Below are 16,266 nucleotides of genomic sequence, written 5' to 3'. Positions count from 1 at the left end.
TGGCTGTCTCCATTCTATAACCTTGTCAATCAAAACAGGAAGGATGCCTTCGAGCTACTGTGGTCACATGGCCTGACTGCCTTAAAATGTTATTGTGCTGGTGGTTCTTTTGCCAAATGACCTTTTCATTACATTAACTAAATTTATTAATTAATAAACTGCTTAAGTAAGTACTTAATAAATTAACTAATTAATAATCATATTAATTAAGAATATTAATAGTTATAAATTATTCAATTACCAATGAACGGTAAGTGCAACGTAATGAGATACATTTGTCTTTCATTGTGCTATACTGCATTTCATTGTACTTTAGGTAAGAATCATATTGTCTCACTGTCATCAGTATCACATAAAACAAATCACTATGAGGGACTTGCAGCAATTTGATACATGAAATAAAGTTTTGTTAATCCTACCCACTATTCCTTTAAATAATAAATCAAATGCACAACATGTTTGATTCAGATATAATATGTGAAAAACCATTGGATGTGTTCATTCACAAATTTGTTAGCTGTGTGCTACAGGAATCCTATTTCTGTGTGAAATAAATCCATGAAGCTACATACTTTATTATTATTATTGTTGTTGTTATTAATTACTATTTTTGCTAGAAAGATGCATTGGACATTAAATATACTCATTTCAAGCATGATCTGCAACAGTACAGCAGGGAGTATAATGTACTTCAGTATGTACTGCAGAATCAGATAATTGGAATAGACCACAATGACTGCATTTTATAGACCCAATGACTGCTTACAATGGTCCTGTCTTCCTGAGTTGGGGGCATCCTTGGTAGATTTAATAATATCCTAGTGTAGTTATGAAGAAGATGGCATATTTTTATCAACAAATCAATCTATACTACATTTCATTTCAGCCAAGGTAATGTGTACACACAGAGCTTCTTTTATGATAATTTTCAATAACACTAGTATTGCATCATTATTCTATAGCAATAACATACATTGTGATATCAATTTCTTCAAATAAAACAAACAGCAGTTCCATCTGAGCATTTTCAGCTGTTTTTCCTCTGCAACATTTCCTAAAACAATAATACACAATTATTTATCTTTAAGAAAAGCTTGGGGTCAGATCATGCCTGAAAGCAGATAGCAGTTTCATGATTATGTCTGATTTCTGATATTTTTTATTGGGGGCAGGATCTGCCAAATAGCTCTATGGCCATTATCTTTATGTGATTCAAAAAGAGGTTGTATGCTCTCTCAAAAGTGACATATTCCACTCGAACACAGTGTGTATGTTTTATATCAAAGTATCTTTTTTATAAGGCCCATATTTTTTTTTATTGTGAGCTGTTATCTCTGATCTGTCATATGGCTTCTTATATACACCTAGTAAAGCTGGAGTTCAGAGGCCTTTTGTTATCACAGTCTGGTAGTATGTTTTCTTTCCACTTGATGACTAGTTGACCACTGCAGAAGAGACTGAGCAAAATGAATCCCTATAATCTATGTGTTCTCGATTCACAGTACTCAGAAGTAAAAATACAATATTTTTTTCCAGAAAAATGTACGTTGCAGTTGTAACATGGTGTGGCTACTCTGGGTACAATTATACCCCTCCCCCGACACACATAGCTCAGACTTATTTGCAGAAACTACATTTTGCAAAAAAACAAATCTGTATGTGTCTTTATATCAGAAACCACCATCAAAGTGCATTCTGTAGCTAAATGTCAGAAAGCAGTAGTACTCTAAAACAATTGCTGTTAATACTTTGTGTAGTTATAGAGAAATGGCCCTTTATTACTGGGTAGCATCAGCAGTCTCGTGTAGTCATTAGGATGTTCTGGATTTACCATTTGTTTCAAAAATAAACATTTTGTATTTGTTTCAACCTGACAAGCAGTGTGTGTCTCATTTATATCATGGGTATATGCTTGCGAAATAAGAACCAAAATAATACTATATTCTGTGGAAAAATAATATGTTCTGCCATTTTATGTTATAGGTTCATAGGTGGGTATTAGACTATCATTCCTGATGGGACATTTTAAGCCTCGCCATGATTCTATTTGACACTCAGCTGTGTTGCTGCATATCCTTGCCATAGCTACATTTAATTACTGCTTATGTGTAGATTATTTTGTTTGTGTCTTGCCTTCGTTGTATTAGGGATCCCTAGTGTAAGGGTGTTCAGGCTCTCCCTCAGTCCATTAGTTGGATAGGGGTTAGTCCGGGGGTAAATTTCTTATTTCCCATCCACTGATCCAGATTAAATATGGTGATGTAAGGCTTGTATTTTACGTATATGGTGACTATCTTCCACAGAAGTGGTATCCTCTGGGATTTTTACCTGGCCCTACAGACCATTCTGTTTATCACTTGACTGAGCATTTCTAATACCATATGACTTGTGGATGTACAGTAGGTCCATTAGTGCTGGGTCTGTGGATGCCTTATAATCATAAGTTGGCCCTTAATAGTCTGTATGAGACCTAGTATAGTGTCAGGTCTTTAAGGCCATCCATGTAGGTCATGTGCCTTAGGCCCACTGTTCTTTTTGGAAGGAATTTCTGTAGGTGCTCCAGTTGTTGCACATGCCTGGACAGGTGCATATCAAAGGGGGACACTGTATTATATGATGAGGCTAATGAGAGCCAAGAAAAGTGGCACATTGACTGCTATGGAATTAGATGCTTTCCCATTATTTATAAGCTGCTCAGTATAGAAGGACTTTCTCACAACATTGTATTGGTTGAAAACTAAGTCATTGTCAATATAAATGTCCAAATCTGTGACTACTGGGTCTACTCTTAGGGTCTGATTTCAGTTTGATAATTTTCAGGGGTAGTCAATTTTCCAAAGTAAGTAATAATGCACTTTTGGCATTTAGTTTTAGTCCATGTCTCTGACATCAATTATTTGTTTGAGACAAGTCCTCCTGTAGGATACTTGAATCCTTGTGGGATTCAGTGACTGATACCAGCTTGCAGTCATCCATAAACTGGGTCAGCCAGAGGCCATTGATGTTTGCTTTGATTTCTGGGAAGTAGATGCCAAATAACAGCAGCCCCAGATCAGAGCCCTGTGGGACCCCAGTTATGACAGGTCTTTTTTTGTTGAGATGGCAATTACTATCCTGACTTCCTATGTCCTATTTGTGAGCCAGTTTCCAATCCTTCAGGTGATGTAGGGGTTAATTCCTAGTTTAAGGTATCTTACCCACAATGCCTGAGTGGAGTATGGTGTCAAAGACCTTTGCCAGGTCAAAGTAGACAGTCAGTACTGTCATCCCTTCATCCATTGTTTTGGTGAATTTTTCAAAAAAGCCCATTAGGTTCAGTAGACATGAACTGCCCTCAACAAAACCAGACTGTGATGGGTCTAGTGTTTGGACGTTTCTTATGCCCTTATTTATTAGTTCCTTGATAAGTGTTTCTATGGCTTTACATATGATGCTGGCCAGACTTGTGGGATGATAATTGCCCAGGTCAGTGGATGACCCTTCCTTGTACTGGGAGTATGACTGTTGCTGTCCTCCATACCCTTGGTACGGAGTCAGTTTGGAGGCTGAGGTTGAAAGATATTGTTAGGCATAGGAATATCTTGTTTTATGCTATTCTGAATACATTCTTGAATATTGTCAGGGCCCACAAAAGCTGTATTTTTGGCTTTTTTAGTGCCTCCAGACTTGGCCCTGTGTGATAACTGGGATTGTATAGTTTGCTGATATTTCATTTGAGATTATGGGGGGGGGTTGAGCTGAATTTGTCAGCTAGTAGGTTTGCCATATCCACGACTTCCATATAAGTGCCACCATTTATAGTTAGCACAGAGCAATGCTGTGTATTATTCTTGAGATAGTGGATAGAGCTGGAAAAGGCCTTTTTGTTATCCTTGCCCTGTGTGGATATTTGTTTTCTCAGACCTGAACTTAGTAGATTTTTTATGTTCCTAAGTTGTTCGTATAATTTGGTTATTAGATTTTTGTTTTGCTAGGTGTTGTAGTTTTTATTTTTGGATGTTATTTTCTTCCTTTTGTTATCTTGTAATTCCACCAGGGCTGTTTGTTTTTAGCGTTTCCTCTGCATTTGCTTCTTTTGGGTACAGCTGCTTGTATGCAGTTGTTCACATGTTAGTAAAAGTTGGCGGTGTATGTTTCTGCAATAGACAGTAGAGCTTTCCAGGTTTGGTGAGATTTCAGTTTAGCCAGGGAATCATTCAGAAGTAGGAAGTTAGTTTGGAGAGTTTTTAAAAAGTACCAGGTTGTGGATGGGAAAGTCCCGATGAAACCTTTTCTTAAAACGAGAAAAATATATAAGTGGTGGCATATATATTTTTATGAAGGGTTATATGTACTTATTTTTTAGAACTGTAAGAGCTGTACCTTTAAGGCAGATCACTGTTTTGATTAATGGCTTTAATTGACTGTAACTGCTGGTTGGTTGTGAGTTTTGTAATTATGTTTTTATGTGCTTTGACTTGGCAGTTCTGTAACATCTGTTAAAGTAGTGTAATTACTGTGAAAGCGCTAATGTACTGAGTTCTGAATAAATCATTTAGTTTTATCAGTTTTGGCCACTACATTGTGTTGATTGACTTATTTTTACTTTTTGCTACATGCATTGGGCTTTATTGAGTGAATCATTTTCCTCTGGACCACGTATTTAATTTTGAGTCACTGAAAAAAATCCTGACTTTTTTCAAGGTGTTTTTTTAAAATCACACCTGCTATTCTGATGTCATCCAACACTATTAAAGTCATGGTGCATTTTGGTATTTTGTAGTTAGCACATATGACTTTCATGCATTTCGAGAAGTGCTTTGTAAATGAATAGAAGAGTACTAGATAATGTTCTGTACTGTTGTTTACTACACAACTCATGGGTCTTCTGTAGCTCTTTGTTGTGCTGCAGCCTTTCCTTTTTATAATCTATTGTTCCTATGCTTTAGTGAACTTCATTGTTAAAAAAAAAAAAAAACTTCCTGCTGAAAGTAACACAAACCTCATTATCATGTGTCCTTTTTCCGCACTTGGCTGCCTCTGTACATAAAAAGAAAAATGTTATTGTCTGCAAATCTGATTCATGTGTAAGCAGGAAAAACAGCTGTATGGTTGATACACACTGGAAGGTTTTCACTGAAATTTTGTTGAAATAGTTATGGTAAATTCCCAGCCTGATATAATTGTATGGAAATTCTTTTCAAATTATCTGCACTAGTGTTTGTCATGTCCTTCAGATCCACTGAAAAATTAAATCAGTTTGTGGCCTGACTTAAAAAAAAAAGTTATGCAGTCTTACAGGCAAACAAACAAACTGAAGCTACATTAGGAAAAGCCATATGCACATTATATAACCTCTGATAACTCGCAAACAAGAGCAAATAGCAGGTTTTGAATGTATCCCTGATATGCAATCTTTTTCAAAGAATTTGTTGAAATTACACTAAAACATTATTTGTCAGCAATGTTTGAAAACAAGCAGTGCTCTTCTGACATAATTCAGTATTCTCCAAACATCTTTGCTGGTCAAATGGTTATTTTTTACAGCATTACGTAGAGATAAATTGCTGAAAATAAAGCCAGAGAAAATAAAAATTAAGCAGTGAAGAATTATATATTCATTTTATTTACTTTATACTGGCTGGGTAGCCCCACTGTGAAGGGAATATTTTCAGAGGAGGCCTGAAGTGGCATATATGTACTAACAAAAAGCGATTTGCTCAGAACCGTGGGGACATTGCTACACTCTTTTCACTTTGTACAATAGAATGTTTGCCTTCATCTGTGCTACATCCATCTTGTGCAGCTAGGACCCAAATGTATCATCTGAAATAGGGCAACCTAAAATGACCCCTCCTTATGCTGTGCTATCATGGCAGCATTAGAACTTAAATTCAAGCAACAGAGAAAGAATGAACAATTTCTTATCAACCCAGCATTAGAGGTAAGTGTGCTGCCTGCTGATCCACTGATACCGTTGGTCAGCCACCGACTAATAGCTGACGCCTTAAGTCATATTCTACAATTAGACTCAAAACCACAAAGTATCACTTTTTCAGACTGGTTTAGCCTCCTTACAGATATGAAATGCACTCTAGATTAATGGCTGTTGATCGTGTGAGCCATGTGAACCACGTTCAAGCAAAGAAATCTGGTTTAGGTATAAAAATAATACCTTCTGTAAAAAGGCCTCCTGTACAATCATGAAAACAATCACATTTCACTACTTTGAACAATAGCACAGAATGTTTGCATGCTAAGGAACAGTATGTTAAACCTAAACTTCAAAGTCCTGAAATAATGGGCACAAAGGCATCCAAACAGAAAAGCCTGACCCGCAAAAAAAAAGAATGTATATTGTTCTATTAATTCTGTATAAGTGAACAAATAATGCAATGAGACTAAAGTAGAAATTTTTATACAGCATATTACCCACCTGTGTGTCCTTACTGGGCACTTCTGTGGGCATAAACCTCTGTTTACCTCTCTTACTAAAGTATTTTGATCCTAATGTCCCGCAGTATTGGAGAAAGAAAAAAAAGGATATTTTGTTGTTTGGAAACCAAGGCTTTTCTTATCTGCAACAGAGTGCAACCTTGGCATAACATTTTCAGCTTTTTGTTGCAGTAATACACTCCCTCCTACTCCAAGACCCCCTGCAGCAAGGGCACTGTCTTATCTGGCCAAAGATGCTTAGATCCAAGTTGATTTTTCCAGTTATGGGACATTGGAATCAAACCACCTGTTTTGTGGTAAGTGGCTTTATTGTCCAAAGAGAACACTCTGCTGTATTTCATTTTAACCATACCCTTCTATCAATGGCATTACCTTTCTACTGCAATTTCATCAAAATAGGTATTATTGTGCATATGCTACAACTGTTTTCCATTTCAAACATGGCAAGATCTGTACATTTTCACCTGAAGTGCTCCTTAGGTAACCTCAGAAGTTAAAAGAATTTAAAAGATAAGGATTTGTGCTGTATGCTTTAATATTGTCCCATAACAGTGTGACCGTTTAATATTTTGTAGGTTCTCGACTTGCAGTTTATGTTCCAGCATATGATTGCTATCATCTTTTTCTTAGAAAGCTCTGCTCAGAATGTTTTTGATGCTATGACACAGTCTTTCAGCTAAGCTATGTGTGCTTTCTTTGTTAGGTTAATTGCATCAATCAGAACTTGAGAATTCTGTTTCCTTAAGTAGATAGTGCTGAATGAGGATTAATCAGCACTTGTGGCTTCCTCTGTATGATCCTGAGAAACCCACAGGTTGTTTTTAGGATCTTATTTATGCTAAATGACTCAGAGAAGCATCTAATAACTATGACGACAAGTATAGCACTTCTGATGTTATGGAATATACTGAACACCCATAGCTTATTTGTAGAACTGACTTTCACATTCAAAGCACACCATTCTAAGCTTAGACTACATTCATTGTGTCTGTACTTCACTGGGTTTTGAACCTGATTCCTGCAAGAATTCAGCATGCACAGGAAAGTGGCACAGTAAAGCTGACTTCCTGTAGCTACTATCAAGTGAAAATATGTGGACAGTGTTTACATATTAGACTCATTCTAGTAAATCTATCACATAATTGCTTTTAAAATCCAGTTACTCACTTAAGCCTCAGATCATAAAACTGAGGCATCATAAATGAAGTACAAATTCAGGTTTTCTCTGAAATATAAATAAAAAAAGTTATGGTATTACTATTCATTTATTGCACAAGACAGGATTCCTTAGTTCTTTACTTCAGGTACTAAGGACTTGTGTATCAGAGCCAGATAGCTGCCTTTGATCAGCTGACCAGGGTTACGCTCCAGGATTGGAGGCTTTGCTGCTTCCAGCTGCAGAGTAGGCTGATGCTGAGACAAGGCTGTACTGTCTGCCTGACACAGCATGCACACAGAAGTTATTCTGTGGGCTTCAGGATGCAGGCATGGGTTGTACCGCCAGCATTGTTCTGCTTCAAGTCTTTCGTTCTGTGGTACAGAGGAACTGTGCTCACATTTGTATGCGCCGCCAGGAACAATTGTCACATGAAGTTCTGCTTCAGGATAACTGTGATGAACTCAGCAGACCCAGAACACTTCTAACCATGGTATAGTGTACTCTAACATCTGTGCATGCATACCATTTCATTTGAGCTTTTTAACTGAGAGGACACGTGGATGACATAATTTGATGTATCTGCAGGAACTTAATAACTTCACTTATGGATATTCAGTTAAAAAACATTATGGTTAGAATGTTTTTAAGAGGGCTGATCGCAATACTTATTTGTAAACTACTATTGGTCTCTTTCATTCTGTATATCTGAGTCTGTTTATTTTTGCATATCTGATATGTGTGACATACGTCAGATTTCCTTTTTTCTTTATTTATTATAATTACATAGAACTACATTTTCTTCAGGAAATGACTTAAGTATTGTAGCTGCTAAAGCTTTTAAATTACATCCATTTGCTGTATGGCCATCGATCACCTGAATAATAGTAGTCATTTATAACATTTTAACAAATAATTCCTATTCAACAAATGACTGCGAAGGTGTGAGACAAACGTAAAGATGATGAAAGGATCATGTTTTATTCAGACTATACCATCATTTTGAAAACATTTGCAGCTCTTAGCATGAATGTCATGTGTATGTGCAAAATAACAGAACTATTATGTTTGATGACTCTGTGCACATAAAAGAGTTCATTAGTTTTTTTATAATGCACCTATGTAGTTAAATAAACATTTTTGTATTGTAACGTGTAAAATGTAATTTTAGTTTATTGTACTGTGCTGTTGAAGGGGCTAACTCACAAACTGGGCAGACTAAATAGACAACTTGTCTTTCTGCCATCACAACTATTTAATGTAAGACAGATTTTTTTAAAAATTCAGGTTGATTATAAGAATATTTCAGGATGTTCAGAACTATGGACTAGTTTTATTTTAAGGAATTATATTTTAGAAAAGGAGTATGACACTCTGTAGAATAGCTGATGTTAAAAAAGAAAAGATTTAGGCTGTTGAAGCACTTAATGCCAAAGAAAATAAAAGACAATCATGACATTAGTTGCCAAAAAGAAAGGACTGGTTAGTTTTTCCATTCTTCTGTACTACATCCTTAATTGTCTGGACAGTCTCAGAACTACAGAAAATATGTCATATAGCTGACAGGAAGAAGGTTTTTCTTTTATACAGGAGAAGGGCAACACTGATGGTTAAGAAATCATGCAATGACGGTGATGCAGATCAAGACACATTCCTATGTATGGCAGCTGTACATGTGTTCCATCCTCTTATGCTTCTAATATGCAGCAATGCACATATCCAAGGGACCCTCACTTTCCAAATTACAGGTTGCTAGCAGTGTGTGTGTGTGTGTGTGTGTGTGTGTGTGTGTGTGTGTGTGTGTGTCTGTGTGTGTGTGCATGTGTGCGTGTGTGTGCACATGGATATATGTGGGTTTGTGTGTCTTTATGTATGCACACTGACATATGGGTATGTCTGCATGTGTGTGCATTTGTGCATGTGGGTTGTGTGCATGTGTGTGTGTGTGTGTGTGTGTGTGTGTGTGTGTGTGTGTGTGTGTGTGTGTGTGTGTGTGTGTGTGTGTGTGTGAGATCCTATGACTTACAAGAATACTGTAGTGAATGTGAGTAGCTATGTACCTAGTCAGATGCTGAGGTATATCAAAGTATTCTACTACCCTAGAATACAGTCAGCATGCATTTAGTTATAGATCTAATGGGGTGTTAGGGGCTGCAGATGGGCTTGCCCTCTCAAAAGTGCTTTAAAATGTAACAGAAATGTTCATCACCCATTGCTGATAATGTTTTAATAAATGTTTGTTTCTCATATCTGTAAGATTACCAATACTGGGCATTGCATCTGTGACAAGAAGACATTTATATTACACCCGAACTCTAGCTGTCTGATTTGGTACCCCGTGCTGTTTCTTGCTATGATCTGGTTCTCTCCTATCTACCCTACACCCTCATGCTCTATTGCCTTATGCCTTTACACTGTATATGAGACTAAACATATGGTACATTCTCTGATTATGGCCTCCTCCCCTCTTTAAGGAGAAGACCCTGATCCTAATTCTCTCTCACACTCCTGTCTCATAGAGGACATTTGAGGAGAGTACATTTAAAAAAAACAAATCTCCTGACCATGGTTCCATCCTTCCCCCAACCCTAGCTATGCTTCTGTGAAACACACCCACACATTATATATCTATCCATCTGTATGTCTGTCTGTCTGTCTAGCTATCTAACTCACTATCGTACCTCTCAAATGCCCAGGTTTGTGCAGAATGTCCAGATTTTTGCCATTTATTTTTGGTCTGTCCCTCATAAAATTTGTGGTTTTCTAGCAAGTCATTGCGGATTAATGTCAGGAAATAATTGCAGACATTTGAGTTTCAGACTTCATATCCTTCAGAAAATACATGTTAATGCAAAATCATTTAGCTTATTGACTTCCTAGGTTTATAAGAGCAATATTTAAAAATTGTCCCTATTTTGGGGCCTTTGTCTCCCCCATTGTTTTTGGCTTTAACCACATTTCTTTTGCTTATTGGTTGAGAGGTATGCTTGCTATTTACCTATCAATCAGCCTGTACTATAACCTACTGAGGAAGCCTCCCCTAAAGATTTCAGTGGATTTTACCAATGCTCTTGTAATTTTGATTTTGTCATAGGATTTATAGGTTATGTGCACATTAGCCTCACCAAATGCCTTCTACATAGTCTGGTATTGTTCAAGTTTATTCTCAGTTTTTCCTTTGCCAATTTTTTATTTATTTATTTATTGTTGATTGTGATGAGAAGTAGGGCTGTGGATGTGTAACATATGCCAGCTGGAAATTTGTAAAGAATTATATGTTATTTGAATATCAAACTGATTTATACAGATGATTGTGTTGGAAATGTGTTTGTAAAGTTGCATGTGTTAAAAATGTACCAACAGTGGGGACTGACTGTATTGTAACTGAATTAAATGTGCATGTTTTAACAGAGGATAGTGGAAGAGAAGAGGCTAATCTCAGTTCCAGATGACTATAAAAATAGTTGAAATTAAATTAGGCCATAAAAAATTGATTGAATATACAGTTCTGATTGCAGCCAGAGACAAAATGTCTGGGAAACCAAGTATTAACAAGCCTTCTGTATTGTCTCTTAAAGGGAGCTAATTGCTACTCTGGAAGGTTGGTGGTTTGAAATTGTTTTATGCCTTCCAGGAGGTTCATCAGATCTTAGCAAGGCTCTCTGTGTGTGCATTATTGATACATATGTAATAAATCCTGACAGGTTCTAGCAATGGGGGGTTGCATGGAGAACCAGAAGTCAGATGTATGTGATGTCATTCTGTATAGAAATAATATTTTAATATTAGGTGAGACAGAAGTCTCAGGAGCAGTCTGTTTCTTGGAACCTAACATAGAAGAATACCTCACCTACTTCATCTTGCCTTGCTCTTGTAAGTGAATCAGAGAATAATAACTCTTTAGTTTAGTCAGGAAAATATAGTGAGATTAGTTAAGTACTGTTTTTCTGCATCTGTGTAAAACTATTCATCTGTGTTATTTTAATATTTCTTGTGGTTGAAACTCTAGTGTTTACTGTAAATAGATGTGTCCTATTTTCATGTTCTTTTATTATTTATTATTAAATATATTTAAACTTTTTATTGTGGCTGGTCCTTTCAAAAAATATTTTAACCTTTGAGTGTATTTGCATGTATTTATTTGGTGAATAACTCTGGCCACTCCTGAAAGCCTGTCTGTTTAGTCAACATTACCATTTGTATTGATATTAATTTCACTCAGTATAATTGGATACCCTTTTAAGAGCCTTTTAGTAATTGACTGATTGTCAGTGAATTTACCATTTAGTCTGGGCAAAGTTGGTAAGGCAGGTAGTCTGTGCCAACATTTCCCAGGTATGTGTGGGGGAAACTTAAATCTCAAAGAATGTGTGTGTCAGCTACTTGGAGCAGAGACATGAAGCACTGGATTCACAGAGAGATTGGTGGAGGACATGGCTTGGACACTTGGCTGATGACTTAACTGTGCAGCTGTGTCAGAGGGGGGGCCTTACTGGGGACCTGGAGAGAGATAGAGAGAGAAACTCAAAGCCCTAGCTGAGTGTGTCCCCTGTGTGCCCTTAAGGGAAATTGTGCTAGTTGCAGAGAGGTCTACATCTGGAAATAATGAGTGTATCCATTTGTATTCCAAGTGAATGTCCCTCTCCAGTGTCAGTGGTGATGATTCAGGCTCCTTGATTACTGGCCACAGTGGGGACATCACAGTGATTTTCTCATGATGATGTGGCCTGATTGTACTGAGTGACTCTCAGTGGCATAGCTAGAGTTTTTGCCACAAAGGGCTGTCTTTGAGTTTGCTGTCCCTCCCCCTCACAAAATCATGGTCAAATGGGGCAACCCCAGACACAGCACTCCACCCTGCAGGCATTCCAGTGTCCCATTACTTGGTTATTTCTCCCCATTTACCATAAACACTGCAATGTGCATACTGCTTTATGCTTTACTTCTACAATGATTATTTGGATTTCATTTAAAACTTTTATTTTAAATCTTATAGTGCAAACAATGATAGACATCTGCTAAACAAAGCACTACAGTCTCACATTGAAAACAGACTGAGCATTAAAACTTCTCTGCCCTTGAAACTCACTTTCATTGAAACAGCACTGAAACCCACATTCAAAGAAAATGCATCTGGCCAATGGAGGATAATGCTGTCATTTTATTATATTTGTGCTCTTCTGTGTCATTTCTAAAGGTTACCTTTGGTCTGTTTTCAAATCATAGGCCACTTGCACACATAGATGTGTTCTTTGATTCACTGTCCTGATTGTATTAAATTATATTCCTTGTATAATACAGCACACTTTTTAGAGCATGTTTTAATTTTATTGTTTTGAATATTTTTCCAGTAAGTAGTGAAGCAAAATGTATGAAGCAATAATTACAGAACTGCCCACTTCAGAGCAATTCCATCATAAAAGTCTACTCAAACTACTGTCATTACAGTCCACCAATCAGTAAATATGCACAATATCTGCAGACGTAAAAGTCATCTATATGATTCCCATTAAAGAGATATGTAACTAATGAAGAGGTTGCTGCTGGCAAACAACTTTATATTTCATTGTTTCATCTACAAAAAAGTGCCTGTTGCCATTGAAGAATAAACTGCCTATGTTACATTCAAAAAATATAAGCTAGTAATATTGCAATAGAAAGTGGATGGCAAACTGATAACAGGTTCATAGTTACTAGGTATCTCCAACAAAGGAGGACATTCACAGGACTGGAGCATCCATTCCCTTTAGTACAACACAGTACAGTATCAGCAATCCATCTACATACCATGCGAGTAGAACCCACATCCTTCTGCATCTAAAGCAAGTGTACTACCTGTTGTGCTACTAACAATGTAAACACATTAGTATACACAGCACTAAACGTTTGTTCCTCTGAAACTCTCAGCTCCTTGTAAAATCCACTTGACGCACAGCAGAAAGAATTAAATCGGATTCAGGCAGCAGAGCAGCAATCATATACACACACACACACACACACACACACACACACACACACACACACACACACACACACACACACACACACACACACACACACACACACACACATACACACACACTTGGGCAGGCAGGAACCAGCAAAACAATTAACCAGTAGCAGCAGAAGAATTAAATCAGAATCAGGCAACACATCAGCAATCACACACACACTTGGGGAGCGAGGAACCAGCAGTTAACCAGCAGCAACAGAAGAATTAAATCAGATAGCACAGCAGCAGTCATGCACACACACACACACACACACACACACACACACACACACACACACACACACAGCACACACACACACACACACACACACACACACACACACACACACACACACACACACACACACACACACACACACACACACACACACACTCTCTCTCTCTCTCAAGCAGGAATGAACCAGCAAAACAAATGTAAGCAGCAATTAACCAGCAGGAAAATAAATGTAAGCAGCAATTAACCAGCAGCAAAACAAATGTAAGCAGCAATTAACCAGCAGAAAAACAAATGTAAGCAGCAATTAACTCTCCTTACTTGAATAGAAGCAGTAGCAGAAGAATTAAATGAGGCAGCACAGCAAGTATAAAACTCCTTACAGCAAATATTTTAAAATTGCAAGTGGACAGGAAGAGAACAAATCACCCACAGGAAAAGAACAATGCACTCACAGATGTGATGCTACGGGACCGTTCTTTAAGAAGAACATCCTTAAACAGTTGTTTTGTTGTTTTTTTTTTTTTTTGGTTTGTTTTTTTTTTTTGTTTTGCTTTGTTTGCTTTTTTTTTTTTTTTTAAGTATTAAAGTTAACAGTCCCTAAAGTGCCACCCAGGGCAGACTGCCCCTCTCGCCCAACCCTAGCCATGCCACTGGCTACTCTTCAGTTAGTCCGAATCAAGCCTACCTTACCATATGACATCTGCATAGTCAAGGTTTGGCACAAACTATGGCAAGCAAGGTCCCACAATAGTGAAAGCCAATCTGATTGCTGTGTTCCTCTAGAATATAAGACAATTTAACAGAATTACTATTTAATACAGCAGCAGCATTGTTGCCTCACAGCAAGAGGTTCTCCCATTCACTTCTCGGCTTGGGTTGGGAGTGCCTTCTGTGTGAAGCCTGCATGTCCTCCCCGCGGTCGAGTGGGCATTCAAAAGACATGCGTTGAATGGGCATGCCTTTGTTGAAGGTTGGGCATCGGGCTGGCAACTCGACACTATAAAAACCAACTGCCAGTCATTAGCGGACCGGAGTTCCACTGTGGCGACCCCTAACCGGGAAAAGCCGAAAGACAAACAACAACTGATTAATAAAGAGTGATGGCACAAAGACATTTTAATTCATTATGCCTGCCTACATATGTGCAGAGAAAAAGAGTACATTTCTGTTTTATTTACTAAAAAAAAAAGTCCATGGTTATCTTTGCACTGCAAGTGTAAGCTGTCAGAGACTTTAGAATCAGCTAATGCATAAACTGACAGAAATGCAGACGGGAAGTAGACCTATCCATTATACATCCCCATCAGTAAAACATAGTCACATTAGTGACAGTTGAGTGAGACAAAGACTGACAGATCAAACTACAGGACAGACTGAAACAGGAAACAAAACCTGATAGGTGTGCAATGAGCTGAAGTGTTAAAGGAGTGGCATCAGCCTTTAGTGCAGATAAGGGCTCTAAAACTAATGGTTGTAACATGAAATGTCAAAGGAGGTAACAGCCTAAACATGTTTTCTCTTATTGCTTACATTAAGGCATAATGTAAGAATAAAGTAATTTCAGGTATATAGGGAATATCAAATATAAGTTGAATGGTATCAGAATTATACATTCAAAATTGTTCTGAGTACTAGTACTAAGAAATGTTATCAGTATTATGCTTTGTTGACATATTCTGTTAATTCTTTGAAATGATTGAAGTGCTAACGTTTTCAATCTCCAAGTAGCTTAGCTTGCAATAGTCGGGAAATTCAATTATACAGTAAGAGATTACAGAATGTTAAAATGTGCTTCTCCGTTACCTTGTGGTCTTGCATTATCTGGAGTTCCTTCTTCTGTAATGGATGCTCATCATTTTAGCCATGCTGTTTTATTTCCAAGTTTTGATCTGCATGACAGTTGTTGGGCATTAAGCATGGAATATGCCCGTTATAACTAATCGAATATAGCATAATTTTGCATTCTGCTCTCTGCACAGAAATGGTGATTACAGGAGGAAGAGAAGCAGTACTGAGATTCAGTCATGCAAGGATCATTAACTTTGGTTTTAGATTCCTTTTCAGTAAATGCTTTGTTTCTAATACACTGTTGTAATACATCTCACTTCAGTGTTTAGATTAAATTTATTCCATTCACACAGACACACTTTCACATTAGGATTGCAAACCTTGTTAGTTAGAAATCTTCCTAAGGGTGTGTGTTTGTGTATGTCTGTGATATATACATATATATATATATATATATATATATATATATATATATATATATATATATATATATATATATATATATATATATATATATATATATACATATGTGTATATATATATATATATATATATATATATATCTATATAAAATGTGTGTGTGTGTGTGTGTTTGTGTATATATTTAGATATATATATATATATATATATATATATATATATATAGAGCTACATTTC

At 37.0% G+C, this 16,266-nt stretch overlaps 1 protein-coding gene across 6 annotated transcripts in view; it reads left to right on the top strand.

The window, feature by feature from the left end:
- The window catches only part of DOCK10 (dedicator of cytokinesis 10), a 2,344,342-nt gene that overhangs the window by 334,454 nt on the left and 1,993,622 nt on the right, over nucleotides 1-16,266 (top strand). For 5 of the 6 annotated variants that reach the window (XM_044070268.1, XM_044070269.1, XM_044070267.1 and 2 more), the window contains exon 1: nucleotides 7,908-8,084. The exons of the other annotated variant lie outside the window; for it this stretch is intronic. In XM_044070268.1, the coding sequence (XP_043926203.1) occupies nucleotides 7,923-8,084 (162 nt within the window). In that variant the 5' untranslated portion in view covers nucleotides 7,908-7,922. Of the gene's footprint in view, nucleotides 1-7,907; nucleotides 8,085-16,266 lie in introns of those variants that run through there. 6 annotated transcript variants of the gene reach the window in all.

Source organism: Protopterus annectens, chromosome 4.part1, assembly GCF_019279795.1.
Source record: "Protopterus annectens isolate FY-2018-M chromosome 4.part1, PAN1.0, whole genome shotgun sequence".
In the NCBI taxonomy this organism is placed as follows: Eukaryota; Metazoa; Chordata; order Ceratodontiformes; family Protopteridae; genus Protopterus; species Protopterus annectens.
The sequence above is the reverse complement of the archived record's forward strand: the minus strand, read 5'-3'. Positions and strand labels throughout refer to the sequence as shown.